General features: G+C 36.1%; 1 protein-coding gene across 2 annotated transcripts in view; it reads left to right on the top strand.

Annotated features, from left to right (window-relative positions):
* Positions 1–948: 948 nt before the first annotated feature.
* NCKAP1 (NCK associated protein 1) overlaps positions 949–20,811 on the top strand; it is a 95,832-nt gene continuing 75,969 nt past the window's right edge. For both annotated transcript variants that reach the window (XM_063099033.1, XM_063099023.1), the window contains exons 1-2: positions 949–1,291; positions 14,730–14,840. In XM_063099033.1, coding sequence (XP_062955103.1) covers positions 1,184–1,291; positions 14,730–14,840 — 219 coding nt within the window. In that variant the 5' untranslated portion in view covers positions 949–1,183. The remainder of the gene's footprint in view (positions 1,292–14,729; positions 14,841–20,811) is intronic.

Genomic DNA, 20,811 nt, shown 5'->3' with positions numbered 1-20,811 from the left:
TACATAAATTCTTCATGTGCTCACTTTTGGAACCACGTCTAATATATTTGACCAGAGGGAGTAGCCCTGGAGTGTAGCTGAGAAGAAATTGATCAGGAAAAAAAAAAAAAAAAAAAATGAGATGGAAAAGTAGAATGTTTCCAAGAAGGGGTGGAGGCTGGGGGAAAAAAGAAAGGAGGGTTCTTCATTCATTGAACAAACGTTATTTTTTGCCTCCCACATGCCAGGGCCTATTAGTGTCTCGTCCGGATGGGTGCTCCTCCTCGACAAATTCCAGATTCGGATTATCTCAGGAACTTGAATGACCCTCACTTCCGACCTCCTCTCACAAACTGGCTGGAGGCGGGGGAGCGAAGATGGGGTGGGGAGGTTGGGAGAGCGACGCGCGCCTTGCTGAGCACAACATCTGCTGTGTTCTGCGGGGAGCGTCTGTCAAGCAGTGGGAGGAAAAAGCGCTCGGAGCCACCAGCCCACTCTTAGGCGACACTCGCCTGAAAAACACCCTCCCCCGGGGTTTCTGCTAGTTTCTTTAGGGGGGCGGTGCGAAAAAGCAACTTTTGGGAACTTGAAAGACAGAGATGTGGGGCCAAGTGGGACGAGCAGAGAACGCGACCCCACTCCGTCCCCGCTTAGGGCTCCTAACCCGGGATCAGGCTCCGTGGGCCGCCAGGGTGAGATCCAGGTCCCCAGCGGCGGCGGCGGCACAGAGGGCGGGCGGGGCGGGCGAGGGCCCGCAGGCCGCAGTTCTCCGTCCGGCCTCGCGGGGGCGCCGGCGCCGCCGATCAGGTGACCGAGCGCTGGTCCGGGGCTGCGGGAAGCGGCCTCGTTCTCAGCCGCCAGAGACGCCGTCGCCGCTGCCGCCACACCTAGTGGAGGAGCCGGGGAAGGCGGCTCGGTGGGGGCTGGGGCGGAGAGCGCCGGGGGTGGGGGCGGAAGGGCGGCGGGCGGAAAGCAGAAGGCTGCTGGGGCGCGGGCTGCTGCGGGGGAAGGGGCCCCGAGGCGTCCGCCGCAGCTCGCTCTGTCACCGGCGCGGGATTGGGGCGCGAGGGCTATGGGCGCACTCCCCTGAGGCGGAGGTCGCGGGCGGGAGGGGAGGAGGCTCGAGAGAGGTTGCTGTGGAGGCCGCGGGCTGGTGACTGGGCGCGAGGCGGCCGGCGGCGGCGGCGGCGGCGGCACCCCCACCATGTCGCGCTCCGTGCTGCAGCCCAGTCAGCAGAAGCTGGCGGAGAAGCTCACCATCCTCAACGACCGGGGCGTCGGCATGCTCACCCGCCTCTACAACATCAAGAAGGTGCGCACGGGCCGGCGAGGCCGCGGCGGGGCGGGCGGGCCCCGGACGGATGGAGGGCAGGGGAGGCCCGGAGGGTGGGGGCGGCGGGCGGCGCCGAGGGCAGCAATCTCGGCATCGCCGCGTCAGGCCCGGCCCGGGGTCGCCGCGATGCGCCGCGGCCTGATGCAGAATCCCGGGCGCCTTTCCCGGTGGTTCGCCGGCCGACCGGCCCGAGGCAGAGAGAAGCCATTTCCCCGCGCCCAGCAGCGGGATCCGGCACCGGGTGAGGGGCGCCGCTGCCGCCGCCTCCCCGGTACCCCCGTTTCCGGGACGGGGTCCACAGGAAGCGAGGGCGGTGGGTGGGCGAAATTCTAGGGGTGATGGGAAAACTTGGGTGTTCCAGAACTGAGGCTGAATAGGACTCTGGAGGAGACGGCAGCAGCGAACAGGGATTTTTTTGGTTTGGAAGTGTGGGAATGTTGGAAAGGAATGCCTAATTGGATGGACCCTGTATCCCCTCCACTTTGGCACGTAATTGTAGATTGCTAAATAAAAGCTATTTGAGAGCGTGTTGATAATCATTTTGAAGGTGGAGAGGAGGGGGAAGTGAGGGTGGAACCAATTTTCTCCTGAAATACTTCTAGGCTGTGAGTCACTAGAACAGGAATAACAACCTTCTCTCTCTTCCCTGTTTACTCCTCCTCATCTTAGTTTTTCGAACACTGTAAGAAAGTACCAAAACACCATTTTTTAAAAGTTCGGTGTCTGTACAAAATAAAAACTGTAAATATGTTGCTATTACTGCCGATCTATAGCATAGTCTAATCATTTGAGTTGCTATTGCTAATAGGCCCATTGAAAATCTTTACATGTCTTCAGCAGATTAAGGAGTGGAAGGCTGAATTGGAGTTAAGAAAAGTAGGTGCAAAGAGAGACCAAATATTACATTCTTTTAGGAGGAAACCAAAATCCCCTTCCTATTAAGACAAGGTTGGTAAGTTTTAAAGAATTCGGTAAAGAGAACATTAAAGAAAGTTAAAAAGATCTAGTACAAACTAGACCATTTGCGTTTCCAGTCGGTCATATTTTCATAGTTGTTTTTGTTGGCTTTTTAATATATCATGACTTAAACTACCTTTTAGTTTAATCATGGCAATAGATTGTAGGTTGTAAATTAGGACTGCCGAAGAGATTTTGTTGTTGTTGCTGTTGTTGAAATTTTTATCAAGGTGTTCGAGTATAAAATTGATTTATTTCAACAATTTGATGTAGACACTGTAATGCGAAGGGAGAAGACTGTCCTTGTTTAATAATGATAAATTTTGGATAAGGATAGTTACGTTCTTCCTCTATTGTTTATCTGATTGCAAGCATTGATTGACTCTAACTAAACCCAATGCAATCTGGAGAGTAACAGGAACATGCCTATGCAGTTTGTTACATTTTATGTGGAAGGAGTTTAGTGTCATTACAAAGAAGCCCTCAGCATTTACCAAGGAGCCTTGGTTATAAATTTATGTAGATTAGCGTTAATTTAATTTTAAATAGGTTGTATTGACCTGAACTTTTTGGTGAGATTATGCTGTTTCTAGAAACCAATGAACTTTGTCCAAAAAACGAGCAAGTCAAACATTACTAAAAGTTACTAGACCTGTGGTATTGTGGTTAAAGGAAATGGTTACAATGGTTTACAGAAGAGGAAGTGAGAGTAACATCAAAAGTGATTTGAGTGTTTGGGCAAAATACCTTTTTTAAAGAATTTGCTATAGTACAAATGAAGTCAAACTTTAATATTCCACCTTCATATTAAACTAAATTCTAACTAAGCATTTGAACTCTATAATTCCAGTGGACTGCCTTTTCTCAAAAGCACTATTTTTTTCACTTCCTGTTTTGAGAACCTTCAGGCTCTTTTATTGAACTAGTGAAATTTAAAGAGTTGACCGTGATCATTATATCCAAGTGTGAAATATTTTGAGTTATGGAAATGTTATATTTCAGTATTTGCCATATGATTATGGTTTCTTGAGAAATATTTTGCCTGCCTTGCCTGACTTTGAGTTTCCTCTGGGCAGGGACAGTGTAATTTGTTTTGAAATACTGGTGTTTAGAATCTTACATGGTACATGAGGCTTTTGGCAAGGCCCTGTTGAAGTGAATGAAATATATATAATAAAACGTGTGTGTGTGGGGGGGTGTTGCTCGTTTTAATAATAATAGCTTTTGGTTTGATCCCCTTGTGTAATTTTGCATATGAGCCCATAAGATAGATTTTGGATCTTTCATCCTATAGAATTGTCTGTAAGACTAGCATATCTTTTGCAGCTGGCTAGGGATTAAAACATTTGTTCAAATATCTTGCCGAAGAAATGAGTAAGATCTGTTCACCATGTGTTTATAAGGTTCAGCTGTCTGCATTCTCACTGCAGTATAAACCACTTAATTTTTTCAACCTCTATCTCTCATAGTCCTCAAAAAACCTTACACCTCATAATACATGTCTGCCAAACATTTATGACATTTTTATTAATGCATGTGAGCATTAGATTGTCTACTAGATCTGACTACTCTGCTCTATTTCAATTAGAAGTATACAATGGAAATGATATTTTAGTGAGCATGCACAATGATCACTTTAGTGAACTAAGTAAATAAGTTACTATAATCAGTTAATATGCTTTAATGCTTATTAGGGGAGTATAACATAGATACTGAAAAATGTTTTGGCTTTTTGAAAAAAAAATTTCGTTAGCCAAAAAAATTTTGAGATCTTAATTTTTACAACTTATGGGAATTTTAGGGTTGTTTAATTGAGGATGTAAGAACACATAAAGGGAGATTTTTAGGGAAAAGATGTGAAAGTGATGGGTAGTTTTACATTTAAATTTATTTGTTCCTTCATTCCTTAATATTTTTATTTTTACTAAAAATGTATGTCTTCTACTTTCCTTACTTAATAGTACCACTTACTTATGTAGTGATTTTTAAACATTTTTTAGCTACTTTTTGGGGGGTGGGGGAAGGGCAGCTGGCTGTTACAGGAATCCAAACCCTTGACCTTGGTGTTACAACACACTGCTCTAACCAACTAAGCTAACTGGCCAGCTCCTTTAGCTACTTTTATATCTGTTACTATAGTATGACAGGTAATGTGGTGGTAGAATTAAGAGCACTGGGCTAGAAGTTAGGAGACTTGCATTCCAATTTTTATTTGGTCACTGAGAGTTCTGTAACATTGAATAGGTGATTTGACTTCCCTGAACTTCAGTTTTTCTCATCTGTAAAACGGGGGAAATGACCTGTAAAAGGAACACTAAAGTCTATTCCTTTATAAGGAATAGATTCTTAATAAGAACACAATAAAGTTCGTATTATGTTATCTTTATAAGTTCATTGCGAAGTAGTAGGATAGAAGTTATGGCCATTTTTAACAGTAACTGAGCTCAGTTTAGTTTTCTGTAATATAGGAATGCTAATGCCTGCTCTTCCTACATCATAGGATTGTTTGTGAAGATAAACTATATTCACGTATTATCATGTTTTAACACTTCTGTGAATGAAAGGCAGTATTTACTTAGGAGTCTGAGCAACTTTTTTGGGCAACATTTATTCTTATGAAATTTTACTGGTGTTTAGCAAAACAAAACCCTAAATTCCCAAAGGAAACATTTTGCTGAGTTTAAAAATATTTCTTGGACTTACAATCAAGAAAGCGGAATAGACAGTCCCCAGCATCACCCTCTCCCACTGTCAACCAATTTACAACTATTAAAAAGCAATGACTGCCAAGCTGTGGCCGCTACAGCTCAGGGGAAGAGGAGGAGGGACCTACGGAGTTCATGAAGACAGGAGAAGCCATGATGAGAGAAAGGAAGGACTGCTCTGACTGTTCAGGCCCCGACCACTTCACAGCCGGCCCTGGTGAGCTCAAGGAATAAGAGCTGGCAAAAGCCATTGTTGTACCCTTTATCTGAAGTTACTTGGTGGCTGCAGGGGAGAAGAGGTGGCCAGCAAGACCACTAACAGGGTTCCCATGGACCAACATAGGAGCAAGGGGCCACAGAACATTAAAAAAGGAGCCACTTAGAGGCCAGTGAGTCATAGCGAAGGACCAGTGCCATGGCTTGTCCCATGGGAAATGTTTGGAGTACAGGGGAGTGGGGGAGATGGGCCTACTGGGGGAACATTGGGTCACAGCATGGACAGCTGATCTGCCCTCCAGTTAGTACAGGAGCACTCATTGGAGACTGGTCAGGAGAATAGAACTTGTAGGGTGTGCAGTTTGCTGAAAAGACTCAGGCCCAGACCAGAGTTTCCATGCAATCCAGGTGTACCAGACCTCACAAGGCCCAGAAGTTCTTACAAGGTCAACAAAACGTGAGCTGCACAAAAACCTACCCCAGAGAAACAGCAGCAAAACAGCAATTTAGCTCAACCATAGGGCTCAAGTGCTGGTTCCAGCAGGAAATTCCCCCATTTTATAAGTAACCAAAGGACAACAAAGTAGTTCCAGTGCAGAGTTTAGGTGGTGAGAATAGTGAATAATCCAACAGAGAACTGAAAGAAAAAACAAAAAACCCACAGATTAGAGGCAAAATTCTGATATTAACCAGTAAAGGTCTAACCCCACCAGAGAACACCTATAAAACCTAGAAGGACTGGAAGCCCCCCAGGCTCCCAAGCTGGGGTGGGGGGAGGGCCAAGGTCCTCAGCCACTCGCTTCCTCCACCTCAAAGTCCACATCCAGCTCAGCTGCAAGGGAACCTCTGCCAGAAGCCCCTTGGTCTTCCCTGCTGGATTGACGGGGATGCTACCCGACTTCCACCATGCCCCACCTTCCCTCCTTCCTCCTCCTCCCACCCTTCCCTGCTCCCCTTTCCCCTCTTCCCCTCCTCTCCAACTGCTCCACAACAACATCTTAGAATGTAAAAAATAAATAAATAAATTATTTTTAAAAATAAAAATATTTATTTTTGGTGTTTTATTCTTTCCTTTTCCTATACTTTCACCAACATGAGATTGATCTGTGTATGAAAAAGATGTCACAGTTAATACTTGTATATTTTTCTTCTTGTTAAATTATTGCCTCATCTCTAAAGGACAAAAAAGGAGAAGATCCACTCAACTATTGCAGACTGTTTTTTTAATGTACTATTTTTGGGGTTTCAACACTTTTCCGTTTTTTTTTAATGAGAGTATTTTTTCTTTTTTTCTCATGGTTTTTTCCCCATGATTTTGGAAAAATTTATTTCTTGAGGAAAAAATTAACAGGAACAGCAGTGTAAAATTAGAGTCTTAGCTTGTATCTGCTTATCTAGTGGGGAAAAAAAAAGATGTTTGTGAAGGGAGCAGTGCAGGGTAAGGGAGGGGAAGTGGCTTTAGTCTTCCCTTTCAGTATTGGGTTTGTCTTCATTTAGTGTGGTATTTTCTCTGTTGGTCAATCAGGAACAGAATCATGTTCCAAAGAATGGATTATGGCAAATTCTATACTGTAGAATTCTATTCTATATAAGTATTATTAGTATAAATATTTTTTTCCTCCCATTGGGGTTTCATTATTGAGATCTTAAGCATGTTAAGAAGAAAACATCCTCAATAAAGCTGAATTTAAATAATTTATTTAAACAAATCCTGTTGTGTCTGCTTATAGATGTATTTTTCAAGAAAGCTGCTTGTAAAAATGAAGACTTGATAATCCTTTTTTCTTTTTATGCTGGATTGTGGGCTGAGGTAATAAAGAGCACTGAAAAATACTTAGGAAAAACAATTATTTTTAGTTACTTAAGTGGCAATTGTAGATGGTCTATTTTTGTGTTTCCTCTGTAGAATTATTAAATAACTTAAATACTAGAATTTTTAATGATTTAAAATAGGAATACATGTTTATTGTCAAAAACTGAAACATTACAGAAATGTTTGACTTCAAAATTGTACTGTTTGACCATCTCCCACTTTAAAAAATAAGCTGTATATTCTTATACCCTTTCCTGTACACATGCTAACATATGCATGCATGTTTTATTATATTATGATTAACTTAGGAAGATTCTTTACAAAAATAAACTTGGAGAAGCAGCATGGTGCAGTATATGTATAAATCAAGTTAGGGTCCTTAATCTGTTGGTTGTATACTTACAAAGAAATGAACATATTTAGCTAGCTACATCTGATATGTTAAAAATGAGGAGGCTAAGATGAAAGTGTGTCAGTGTTGAAAGTTCTTATACTTTTTGATTAGGGTTATTTGATAATTCGCTAGCCAGGCACTGACAGGGTCAAGCTGCCAGTCATTATTTCAGATTCCAGAACTTTTGTTCATTAGAATATATAAAGATGCAAAATATATAAGGTTATAAAATACCCTAGTTGTGCTTTTTTTGTAGGCATACAACCTCTAAACTTTATACTTATTTTCTAAACTTTTTCTGTGCTGATAGGATATTCTGTGGGTTGAGACAGCTAGATTCTAGATAAAGCTCTGGTAATTTTTTTAACTTTGGACAAGTTATTTAACTTTTCTGGGCTGCAGTTTATTTATTTATTCAGTGGTTCTTAGCTAGGGATACACAATAGAATCATCTTTGAAGGTTCTCAAAAATTTCACACATCTGGCTCAAACTCAGAAAGAGCCTCTGAAGTAGTTCTGATGTTAAGAACCAGTGAAATAAGTTAAATCCAAGTTCTTAATACCTCTGATTTCTTTCTTTCATAATTATTCACTGTGGTGATTTAATTTTGTTGTCTGGGTTATACCTACATCTCTGTAAGGCTGCATGTAGGCTCTCTACTTGCAAAACCAGCTCCATGGTACTTATTTGGTCTCAGCTCCTGTTAGGCTCTAAGCTACATTTTTTTGTTTTCTAAGCTATGCCAGTCTTACTGATTCTAATTCTTGTAATCTTAAAAAGATATTCTAATTCTCCCACATTTTTGGAGTACTCTTTTATTAACTTCATAGGTTGAAAATTAAGTGAGTAATTCATATGAAATAGTAACACAGTACCTGGTACAAAGGTACTGAGAAGTGAATAAATGTTGCCTGTTACTAGTTCAGGCATAGTCAACACTTAATAAATGTTCATCCCCCAACCCCCCGCATTAAGTCAAGCTCAAGAGCACCTTTAAGAAACGTTTCTTAACTATTCCTTTGTATTACCTGTTCCTCTAAAGAACAACTTCTAAACAGCAAAAGTATGACAATATATAATACTTTTAAAAAACTATAACACCTTTTCTTCATAAATTGAGATGATCCTGTATATTGGAAGCTGAAAAATGTTTAAGGACAGTAGTGACATAGACATCTTCTTGTGATTAAATAGTAATTAATAGCTCTCATTTTAATCACTAAAATTTTTAACAATGGGTTGAAGTTTTTCCAAGTTCATGATTTTCTTGGAACTTGTGCTTAAAGAACATTAACTGTCATGTCTGTATTTTTAGATCTGCTATTACTGGTTCTAATTAAGAGGTAGTTATTAGTTAAGTTAATTTGAAAGCATGTCCAATAATTTCAATATACTTTCTTATCAAGCCTCTTAAACCAAACTGTTAGCAGTGGACTGCTTTCTTTTTTTTTCTATTTTTCACCTAACCAAAGTCAAGGGGAAGTGCTAATTTAAAGTGATTGGTTGGCCAAAATATAGGTGATACATACGAGAAAAAAATAATTATAAAATTAACCACTGATACTAGAATTCAAGGATTGTTTTGCTCTTGATTGATTTCCAATACTTATTGTCAATTTTCACACTGTATTGCTTTAGTTATTTAAAAAATTAGAACATAAAAGAATGATAAGTAAATTGTTTTTACAGTCTATAATCTCAGGTGCATGTCTGTGTTTCCTCTAGGTAATAATTTCAATTTGTTGAAAACTCAGGGGAGAATCTTGGTCCCTTTATGTCTTCAATTTTGAAAAACCTCCTTTAAAAACTATGGTGTTTCTTGATTATTGAGTCAAAGTTAAATTCCTCTTTGTAGCATAAATTGGTCACATTTTGTATTTTTCTTCTCTTTCTTGACATGATTCAGGTGGAACTGATTTCTTTTCTGTACTCTCACAGATAGCATTCTCTGACCCCTGAGATTTTGTTCATGTTTTTTTTCAGTTCATTTATTCTATTAAAAAATAAATCATTTTTTTCTTAAGTATTTTGGCAAAGGAATGTGTTTTATTGTTGAGTTAGAGTAGGACTTAAAAAATAAAACTGCTTGAACTGATCAAATTTTTACCTTGATAGTAATTACTCCATGAAAGTTTTAAGCAGCTGAGGTATTGAAGGAATGGAGAATGTTTTTATACATTAGTTTTTTGGAACATACATTTTTAGATAAGCTTTTCTTTCTTTTTTAAAAAATTATTATTATTATTATTACTTTTGGGGGGGCAGCTGGCTGGTAGAGGGACCTTGGTGTTATTAGCACCATGCTCTAACCGACTGAGCTAACTGGTCAGCCCTTAGGTAAGCTTTTCTAGTGTTTCTGAATCAGATATGAATTTGTATTCGGGTCCTGCCATACAGTGGTTATAAAACCTTGAGCAAGTCACTTAATTCCTCTGAAGTTTCTTTCCTCTCTTTTCAGTGATAATTTAAATAATCTCTAAAGTACAGATGTTTTGCACACAGTAGTTGCCCAGTAAATATTCTTTTTACTCTGCACTCTTTTTGTTTTGTTTTCTTGTTTCTCTTATGAGTAGATAAAGAAATTTTTTGAAATATGTATTTGATTTTTTTTTCTTTTTTTTTAGCAACATGGTAAGTTCTTGTAAAAATACGTAACATTAACCATGTAAAGTTAAGCTGTGGTATGTAATCCTATGTTGTAACAGCTTGAGGACAGGGCTCAGGAAGGGGTTTGGTGGTAGGGTCACAGAAAGATTTGTTTTAAAGTCATATTTTAAAATCATATCAAGTCTAGTCTTGCTGTTTCTAGTTTAAGACGTTTATTTTGTGTCCTGAATAAAATAGGATATGGTTTTCTGAAACATCTTTGTACTTTGTTTTTGGTAACAACACTAGATTTATGTTGTGTGAGAAAATAAACTTGGAGATATTGAATTGGCAATTAATACTGACCTAGAATTGGTTTTACAGAAAATCTTATTTTGATCATTGGGAACTCACTATTGATATCCATGTATGTTGAAAAGTTTTATTTTTTTAAAAAAGAGAAGATAATTATTTAGAACTTACTTTTTACATACTTATGAGCTGGGTATGGAAAGAAACACTTTTTATGTATTGTATCTTTTAAAAATCTTAACAGTCTACCCTGTGAAGTAGGTAGTAATAGCATCCTCAGTTTATTGATTATGTAACTGAGGCTCAGAAGTTAAGCAACTTGCATAAAACCATATAGGCTGTGATCCACTTGACTCAAGAAACAAGGTTCTTAATTATTATACTTACATATTTCCTTTAACACTACTATAATTTTAGCTGCCATATTAAATAGTCCTAACCTTTTGAATTTAAAGATTATAATAGAATATTCATGGAGAATAAAGTTCCAGTTCTGAGCACTAAAAATTTAAGTATATACATATTTAAATTCACTTTAGAGCTTCTGGAATTTGAAATTATAGTATTTTATGCATTATGAAAACATGCTGAGTCAAGATAAAGTAAAACATAAGGTATTGAGGGGATCTTTTTTTTTTTTTTTTTTTTAAATTCTGTGGTTCCCTTTCTGTTTAGTGAAATAGCCTTTTTAGTCAATTCTGTGAAAAATGTTATTTTTTGGTAGGGCTATAAAGCTTGGGGATTTAGATGTAATTTTGCACAGTACTCACCTTTTTTTCTTTCTTGAGTGGGGAGGGGACAGAAGTGTTCAAAGTTTTATTTAACTTAATTGGTAATTTGTTAAATCTTTTGATTCAGTCTTTGTGTAAGCCTTTCTGAAATGTATAGTCTAAAATGTATTGATAACTAAGTATAGTAGTGTGTATAATTTTTTAAAATTTGGTACTAAAGGGGTGGTAATTTTAAGAGTGAAGGATTTTGTGTTATAGGTATAGTAGGATTAGATATATGGTCACGTTCAGGCTATGTTCTGAAAATGCAGTCGTTTTCTTATGATTTCTCTGTCCTCAAAATGAAATTTTTTGATTTAAGGGTTGGAAGAAGATTAATCTTTATAAATTGAGACTTCTGGTTAGTTGGAATTTTTCTATACTGCTTAAATATAGTAGGAAAACCTTCTTAACTGAATTATTAGTTAAGACTCTTTGCCAGGATATATTTTACCTAGATGTTAACTTTTAGTCATTCATAGTTTATTTCTTGTACTTTTTCCTTTTTGCCTGAGTATTCCCCATACAGATGTCTCTCTTGTTATTTAGTAAATCAAATAAGTTGATTTCAGAAAAAATAAAATGGAGCCTAATACTTCTATGTACAGTAGTATCTATGAACCTTGTATTTTTTTATTGCCATTTTTTAAGTATTCATGGTATGTCAAATGCTCTTGTAAATTCTATAGACACACGCACTTATTAATGAGCACAAAAACTTCTTAGGATAGATTATAATTATTATCTACTGTTTAACAGATAAAGAAACTGAGGCACAGAGAGGTAAAATTATTTGCTCATAGTTACACAGGTATTCAGTGATGGAGCCAGGATTTGCCCATGGGCAGCCTATCTTAAAACATGTTCCCAACTGTTATGCTAAACTCTTAATCTAAGTACAACAAATATAATACATTTAGACTCAGAGTAAATAAAGGAAATATGTGATTAAAAAGGGACGAAACTGTAGTCATATAAGGAAGTTAACACTAAATTGCTAGTTCCATGTACAATACTATGATAAAGACTTACTACTGTGATTACTATTCATATTAGACTTTTAGTTGGGTAATTATTATTATCATCATTATTATAGCTATTATTAACAACAGCTAACATTTTTAGAGCACTTATGTGCCAGTCATTTTGCTAAGTGCGTTACATGGATTATCTCTCTTCCAATCCTCATAATGACCCTGTGAGGTAAGTACTGATTTCCCCATTTTACAGTTGAAGAAATGTAGACTAGGAGATGTTATGTAATATATTTTAGGTCCCATGGCTAGTAAGTGGTGAAGATTGGAACCTAGCCAGTTTTATTCCAGAATCTGTTTTTAACCTTTGTGTCGCACTACCTCTCAATGCACTGTGTTTAGATACGACCCATTGAGCAGTGTGGGGAAAAAAGTAAATCAATTTCAAGGAAAGGAGATTATATAACCTTTTATTTTTCCATTGAAATGAAATTCCATTCTTTTATTTTCGGTGTAAGAAGGAAGAGCTTCTCATTTTATATGTACGTTTCTTTAGTTGATGAAATTCTTACACAGTAAAATTTGTGATCATAGGAAATGGGTAATTTCATTATTTGATAGTCACTATATACGCTTAGAATGGATAGCCGAATTTTTAAATAATTAGAATGTGAAAGATAATGCATATCATGAAAAAACTGAACACAATTTGGAATCATTTTAGGATTCTGCACTACCTCAGGCATGTTTATGAAACTTGATTTTCATGCCATTGACGTAAGGAAATGATCTGTAGCTATTTCTTTTTTGGGCAAATTCTTAATTATGTCATTCTTAGTTATTCTTAGTTATTTTATTATATAATATTTTGGGGGAAGAAGATAAATTAGAAGATAAATATATAAGAAATAATATTTTAAAGAAATGATAGTTTACTCTGAGGAAAAGTCAGGTATATTTTAATATATATGATGTTGAAATGGACTTTATATTAGTAGTCTTGTGTCAATTTGGTTAAAGATTTTGAAATTCTAAATTTCTTAAGATTAATTTTGTGTTTATCTAATTATGTTTGAGAATTAAGAGATTTACTGCATTCCTGTTTCCATCTGGAACATACAGGAATGTTTGTATTGATTTTTATATTTTGGCTTGGAAGGAAGTTAGATGATATTTAAAAAATAGTTTCAATTTGAGCTGAAGTGCAAAAGTCATCCAGTAATGATTTATTTTTATTCTTGGCTACCATTTCTTTTTAAGGTATGTAAAATTTCACTGATGGTTTTGCTCCTGTTTTTTATAGCTGCATGTAGTCTTCATTTTTCCATCTTTCTAGTATTATTTTAAGTTGGTTCAGAAAGAGCACCAAGAAACTGACATGGATGTACACTTACACAGTAATATTTAAATATATATGAATAGTATAAACTCTACAAATCTATTGTATACTAAACCTTGCTACTTAGAATACCTTTAAAATTGTAGCACCATATAGTTCTAATCTTGTTTTGTTATTCAGTCTGCAGTGCATAAATATTCTACTGAAACGTGTGTCATAGTTTGACAGTCATTGTTTACTCGTAATTTTCTCTCTTTTTATTACAATGCTTCCCAGCAAGGACAAGTTTGGAAGGTTTGCAAAGCTTTTCACCTTCCCTCTGCCCGCTTGCCCGCTTTCAGATCAGTTTCATGTTTCATAACTTCTCTTTCTGCAATCCACAACATAGCCATAGTAAACAATGAAAAAACATTAAATTGCAATACTGTATTTCCTTCACACAAGGCATACAGATACAACTTTTCAAAGGATACATCCTTTTAAAAATGGAATAAAAGGAAGTTAAATAGGAACGTTTTAATTTTAGGAATTCTCTAGGAAATAACATCCCACTAGCAAGCAGTTAATTAAATGTCACATAATGAAACAGTGAACAGTATTCAAGATTATATTCTGTATTGCTAATAGTTCAGGTAAAAAGTTTTTTGTAAAAATAATACATTTGTATAGTGCTTTACATTCACTACAGAGAATGCTGTACTGCTGACGTCAAAATGTAAACATTTCCATTTGCTGTGCTTATGAGAGGTAGAACAGATGTAGATTAATTGTTCGAAGTGCTGCTGGTATGATGGAAAACAGTGTTGTAACTCAGATGTTCAGAGGAACAGGCACCACACTTTAGCACTATAAAGATAATTTTACAGCTTCCAGTTCTTTTGAACTAGGGCTTTTATATGAAAATGTTTAAAATGAATGAGGAAAACATTTTGGAAAATACATTTAAACATAAGCTTTTATTTTATAACACTTAGAAACATGTCCAGTACTCTACTGAATACTTAATTTTTTAATGTTTTATTAGCTTCAGATGAATACAATCCTACCTCAAACCAAGATTTTGTTTTTGTTTTTGTTTTCTTTTTTTTTAGGTTTGAGCTTTTTCCTTCACTGCTGTTCTGCGCTAACTGCTTTGAAACTTTCCATGCATTTTTTTTCAGTAGAAGAACATCTCTGTACTGTCTCCCATTGCATATTTCAGCTGTGACAATCCCTGCACTTTGCCTATTCATTTTATCACCTGCTCACCAAAAACAATAAATATCTAATTTCTGATTGCAGATTTGCTATTACTCCTTGATTTTAGAAGAAGGATGCATTTCACTTTTCTTTATTACTGTTGTTTTATAGGCATGTGGAGACCCCAAGGCAAAACCATCCTACCTAATTGACAAAAACCTGGAATCTGCTGTGAAATTCATAGTCAGAAAATTCCCTGCTGTAGAAACCCGCAACAACAATGTAAGTCATCTACATTTTTCTATTACTTGATTTTAGCCATCTATAAGGAAAGCAATGGTCAGTATAGTGTCTGCAGTAGCTCTTATTTATCTAATTTTTTACATTTTGGTGTACCCATTATATACATCGATCAAGTGCTTTTCGAGACAATATTCTTATCTCTGAAACTGGAAAAATGACTCTTAGCTACATTGCCATTTTATTATAGTAAACATAAGGTTAATTTCTTATACACTTTCAAGTTACAACAAGAGCAAGGTAATAAATATGTATATATTCCAAATATTTGAGTGAGTACTTGGGGGTGTTCTTATAGTCATAAATTTAACTTTCTTCTGAAGTTAGTAAGTTTTCATAGAGCTGTTACTGATTTTAGTGATTAGCTGTGTTTAGTTTTGAAGTATATTTGTTTGTCTAATATTTTCATGATTGACAGCAACAATTCTGAAAATTAATACAACAAGGTGATGGTGTTAGGATCTTTATTATCCCCATATTACTTCTCAGGTGGGAAAGTTTTTTCTTAGTATATTCAAGTATAGTCATATTCAGAGTCTTCTTGGTATGTTTACATATCTTTTCATAGTTCTTTCTAATAACTTCCATGAATAACTCATTTTAGAAAATTAGGGTTATTTTCCACCTTTCCATGGCATTTTCCTGTAAATTTTGTTGACTTGGACTCTTTCTGCACGTCTTCTCTTTTTACTTTTATTTTACTTTTTTTAAATATATATTCCCATGTTATAAACCTTACTGTTTCTTTTGCTTTATGTACAAATTTAGTCTAGAAATTTTCTCTCACATATTATCTCCCTACTTTTGAGAAGCTGTTTAAAAGATATATCATTATCTTTTTGTTTTCTCAAATCCTGTTTGTTTATTGAAGATTGGTATTTAGCCTGGTGATACCACTTTTACTTAAAAACATTTTAATGTAGAAGGAAAATGCCAGTTAGAATTATTAAAAATAAGTCAGGGAAAGTGCTTTATAAGTAATTTTTTAAAAAAATCTGTGTTTTGGGGAGTTCAGGTCAGTAGAGGTCTTGATTTCAAAGAAGATTGTGTTTTATAATTGGTATATTAAGGCATCACAATTAGTTCCAGATTATAAAATGGGTGTTAAAATGCATGCACTTCTTAGAACACTGTTGTTTGTGTGGGGAACTCTTTTTTACTTATTGACATTAACTGGCTCACTCATCTGAAAAATTATACACTCATTCTAAAGGAGAGATTTTGTTAAGAAAATCTGCCTTATATTTAATTCTATATACACTTCTTTTTCTCATGGCTCATAAAATCTCTGTGACATGAGTTCTTCAGAGAATCTTTTAATTTATATACATGTTTGTGTGTAAACTTACATGTGAGAATAAGCATAGTTTTTGAATGTGATATCATAGAAAATTAGCAAGGTCTGATTAGATATATGTTTACTGTTTATAACTGTGAAGTTTTTTGTTCAAGGGCCAATTAAGAATTCTTGCTGTTTGGATGCCCATATTAGCTAGCCGTTTTAAAAAAAAAAAAGGTTCTTCTTTGCTGTTCTTGATGTACCAGGCAAACTGTTTATAGCAAGAATGCTGTTGGTTTTTGTTTTTTAATAGTTTTACTTCCCTTCTCAACTTTTGAGGAACAAATTGGTATTTTTAATAAATTTATTGAGCTATAATTCACATCCATGTAATTTAAACATACACACATTTATTTGTTTATTGGCAGCTGGTACATACCATGCAATTTACATATTACACATTTATTTATTTATTTACTTATTAGCAGCTGGCCAGTAAGGGGATGTGAACCTTTGACATTAGTATTACCAGAATCATGCTCTAACCAAGTGAGCTAACTGGACAGCCCTCAATTTACACATATAAAGTGTACAAGTCAGTGGTTTTTAGTATATTCACAGAATTGTGCTTCCAGTGACACAATTTTAGAGCATTTTTATCACCCAAGAAAGAAACCCTGCACCTATTAGCAGTTACTCCCAATTTCCTGACCACACCTCAGCCCTAGGCAAACACTAATCTGTCTCTGTGCCTATACTGGAGATTTCATATAAATGTAATCATGTAATATGTGGTCTTTTTTGACTGGCTTCTGTCATTTAGCAAAATGTTTTCAAGGTTTATCCAAGTTGTAGCGTTTATCAGTATTTCTTTGTTTTAATTGCCCAAATAATATTCCATTGTGTGGATGTACCACATTTTATTTCTCCATTCATGAGCTGATGGATGATTGGATTTTTTCTATTTTTTTGGCTATTATGAATAATGGTGCTATGAACATTGCATGAAAGTTTTTGTGTGAGTAAATGTTTTAATTTCTCTTGGGTATGTATACCCAGGATTAGAATTGCTGGGTCGTGTGGTAATGCTATGCTTAACCTATAAAATTTGCTGTACAATGTTACTGAATATTATGACCAGTTGTAGAATTTGCTCTGATTCTTTTGTTTGCATACACTGAATTTTGTCATATGGTCTTTACAGCTATTCCATGTGATGCTATTCTGTTGTTTTTTACCTGCTGAAGTACTATGTACTGCTGGGTATTTGTGAAGTCTTGTGATTTCAGTTTTGATCTGGGCCTGCTGAAATCTTGGTGAGAGGTTCTTAGCCAGCTTGGGTTAGGAAATGAGAAGTGAGGAGTTCAGTTTTGTTATTACTATTTAGCGCCATAGAATTAGTTAATGAATATCTAAAGACTGGGAATGGGAGTAGCATCCGGGATTGATAGGAGGTTGCAGATTTCTGGCTAGTAAGTACACTGTAGAAATGGTATTGATATCATAGCCCTTCCCCCGCCCCCCATTCCTGGTCTTTGGGTCATTGTATAAACATGTGCCACAGAGCATGCACAGGATTAATTAACACTATTTCTTTGATTCATGCCTTGCAAGTTCACTTACCACTAATTTCAGAAGTCCCTAATTTCAGAAAAGGCACTCTAAAAGAGGGCTGGCTGGTCAGTTCAGTTGGTTAGAACACAGCCTTGTAACAACACCAAGGTCAAGGGTTCGGTTCCCTGTACTAGCCAGCAGCCAAAAAAAAGAGAGATTGTTTCTGTAAAAAATTCCACAAAATATTTTTCTAAAGTTTCTAAAATAGATTGTTACAAAAAGGCTATTTTGCAACCAAAAAATTGTTGATTTTTGATGGTTTCTTTAATAACTGTCCTTACCCCCATACTTTTTAATCCCATTAGAAGCCATGAGCACATAGCTATCTGGTATATAACAACAGAGGGCACTACTGACAGCAGGATTGATACATAACATGGCTTCAACAGTGGTGATATTGGACTCTATTGAATCATTTTTACTGTCTTGTTTAGGTCCCTTTGTGACCAATTATAAACTTTTGTACCCCCATTTGTAGATTTAGGAAAAATCTGGGACTAAGGAATGAGTTTTTCTGGGTCATGATGTTGAGCTAAATGCTCCATATGCTTCAAAGCAGGCTGATTAAATAAAATCCAAAATGAATAAAAGCCATACCAGTTCTATAATTATAGCAGGTACGTATTGAGTGTCTAATATGTGCCAGGCTATATGTTTTAATAGGTTTGCTCATTTAATTTCAGATTAAGCAAAGCATTTCTGAGCAAAGAGATTGTCTAACTTATCTGTGATGGTATCTTCCATTATTTCGAAAATGAAACCGTCAAATGGAGTTTGTTTCTCATAGGATTCTTTTGAGTACATAGAGGGGAATCTGTTATTTCCTTAGATGAAGAAAATAGTAGAAATTCCTTTCTTGTTTTATTAACAGGTAAAAATTGTTTTGCCCAGAAAATTCTAAAAGGCTAATTTTAAGCGAATGTTCAGGTGTATGTTAAAACTTTTGTTACTAATTTTTTTTCCAAAAATTTTAAACTTATTTTTTTCCCCTCTTTCATCCTATGTTTTTCAGTTTAAGAAACTCAAAGTAGGTTTTAGATGTTAAAACGGTGAAAATATTATCTGGTAGAAAAGTGTCATTATGGTATTTGCCTGTTGTACATTTTAGTATAAAATTTTGTGTTTGATTCCTAAATTAGTGGGGAAATGATATAAATCAACATCCTATATTGAATTAGATTTTGGAGTACCTAAAAATAAGGATATTGTTAGTGAGTAGAGTACAACAAGAGTGATGTAGGGATTCTGGACTAGAACACAGGTCTTTGTTGAAATAATTTGAAAATTATCTTTTAGGTAGAGGACTATTTTATGTTACAGATAACTATTTATCTCATCTCTCAAGGAATACGGTATTGCAAGATCCTATGTAACAAATTATATTTTTTATTTAAATAGCTTACAAAGTCACTCAGGGAAAGACAAAATAAAGCAACTCTTAAGTGTCATGATCACCAATAAAGTTGGTTCAGAGGCATAGCCTTAGAGTCTGTTTTAAACACCATTTTATCCCTAGTGCCTGGCGTATAACATAAGAGGCACTAAATATACTTGTATGTTTGACTAATTCATGAACCTAGTTTAACTTAGCCATCTTTCACTTATTTATGTCTGGAGTTGAATTTATAACTTTAAGTTATTGAATTAATTTTAGCTATTAAAAATTTTTTTTGTGCTTTTTAGCAGAGCTAAACAAATACATCTTATTAATGGTATTAACTGAAAGTAACCCAGAAAAAGAGTAAGAATCTCAGCATAATTGTGTTTTGGAGATAGGGTGGTAGAATTGGGAATGGTTGTAGGGAGGCTCTTGACACAAGCATTGTGGTTTGGTAAGGAGTTAGAAGAAAACAGTAAGGAAACTTCTTCCTAGCCAGACTTTAAGAGAGCATTCCTTGTGTTGTCGTGGCTTCTATTGTGATAGTAGCATACCGGTTAAGAGGATGGACTTTTGACTTTGAGTTCTGGTCTTTCTACTTATTAGCTAAATAATTTGGGGCAAAGCATTTAATATCTTAAGGCATCATTGTTCTTGTCTCTAAAATGGCGATAATACTAATTTCAAGGAGTGGTTCAGTATCTCCTAAAGCACTTAGCACAGTATGAACAAATTGCCCTTTTTTAAAAGTTATTTTATTTTTAATTAACACATAATAATTGTACATATTTATGGGGTACAATGGGATGTTTTGATACATGTATCCATTATGTAAAGATCAAATCAGGTCAATTAGCAAATTCATCATCTCTCACACTTATTTCTTTGTGCTAAGAACATTCAGAATCCTCTCCTCTAGCTATTTGAGAAATTGCTCTTAAAAAATGGAAACTGTTATTTGACTTCTTGGTCTACTTCACTGGCTTTTTTTCTGGATACCTTTTAAATATGGGTATTTGTAAATGACTTTTTATTCTCCCTGCAGTATATATGCATGAAAACACTTTCTTCCATGGCTTCAACTAAGTAGTATGCTATCTTTTATCTTCTGTATTCTAGATCTGAATTCCAGCTGCTCTTTGGACAGCTCCATAAGCTAAACAGCAAACTTTGCATCCAATATTGAACACATGATTATCCTCCATTTTGTTTCTTTTTTGTGTTCTCTCCCTTGAGCCATCACCATCACTTGGTTACCTAAACTAGAACCTTCAGAATCCTCTTCGACTTTTATAAAACATCAAGCTAGTCATTTAGGGTTTGTCAGTTCTACCACTATTAAAGTCTTTTGAATTTATCCTCTTGTGATGGGACAAATGCCGTGATAATCCGAACATTGATTTTCACGCCTCCCAGTCTCTTTATCTGTCTCCTTCCCTTCGCACCTTCGTTCAGCCCCCACCAGGAAAAGCAGAACAAAGCAAAAACAGTCTCTCTCTGCAGTACTTCACATCTGTCTTCCTGGACCATGCACTCATCTCTGGTTTAAAAGGAGTCATCTTACTACACAATAATGTAACTGGGAGCTGTGACAATGTACTTCGTTATGAGTAAATATACCTATATATCTGTGTGTATAGAACCTAGTGGAATCTTGAAGGAATATTTGGTCTTGACCAATT

This window comes from Cynocephalus volans, chromosome 1 (assembly GCF_027409185.1).
Source record: "Cynocephalus volans isolate mCynVol1 chromosome 1, mCynVol1.pri, whole genome shotgun sequence".
NCBI classification, from domain to species: domain Eukaryota; kingdom Metazoa; phylum Chordata; class Mammalia; order Dermoptera; family Cynocephalidae; genus Cynocephalus; species Cynocephalus volans.
The sequence above is the reverse complement of the archived record's forward strand: the minus strand, read 5'-3'. Positions and strand labels throughout refer to the sequence as shown.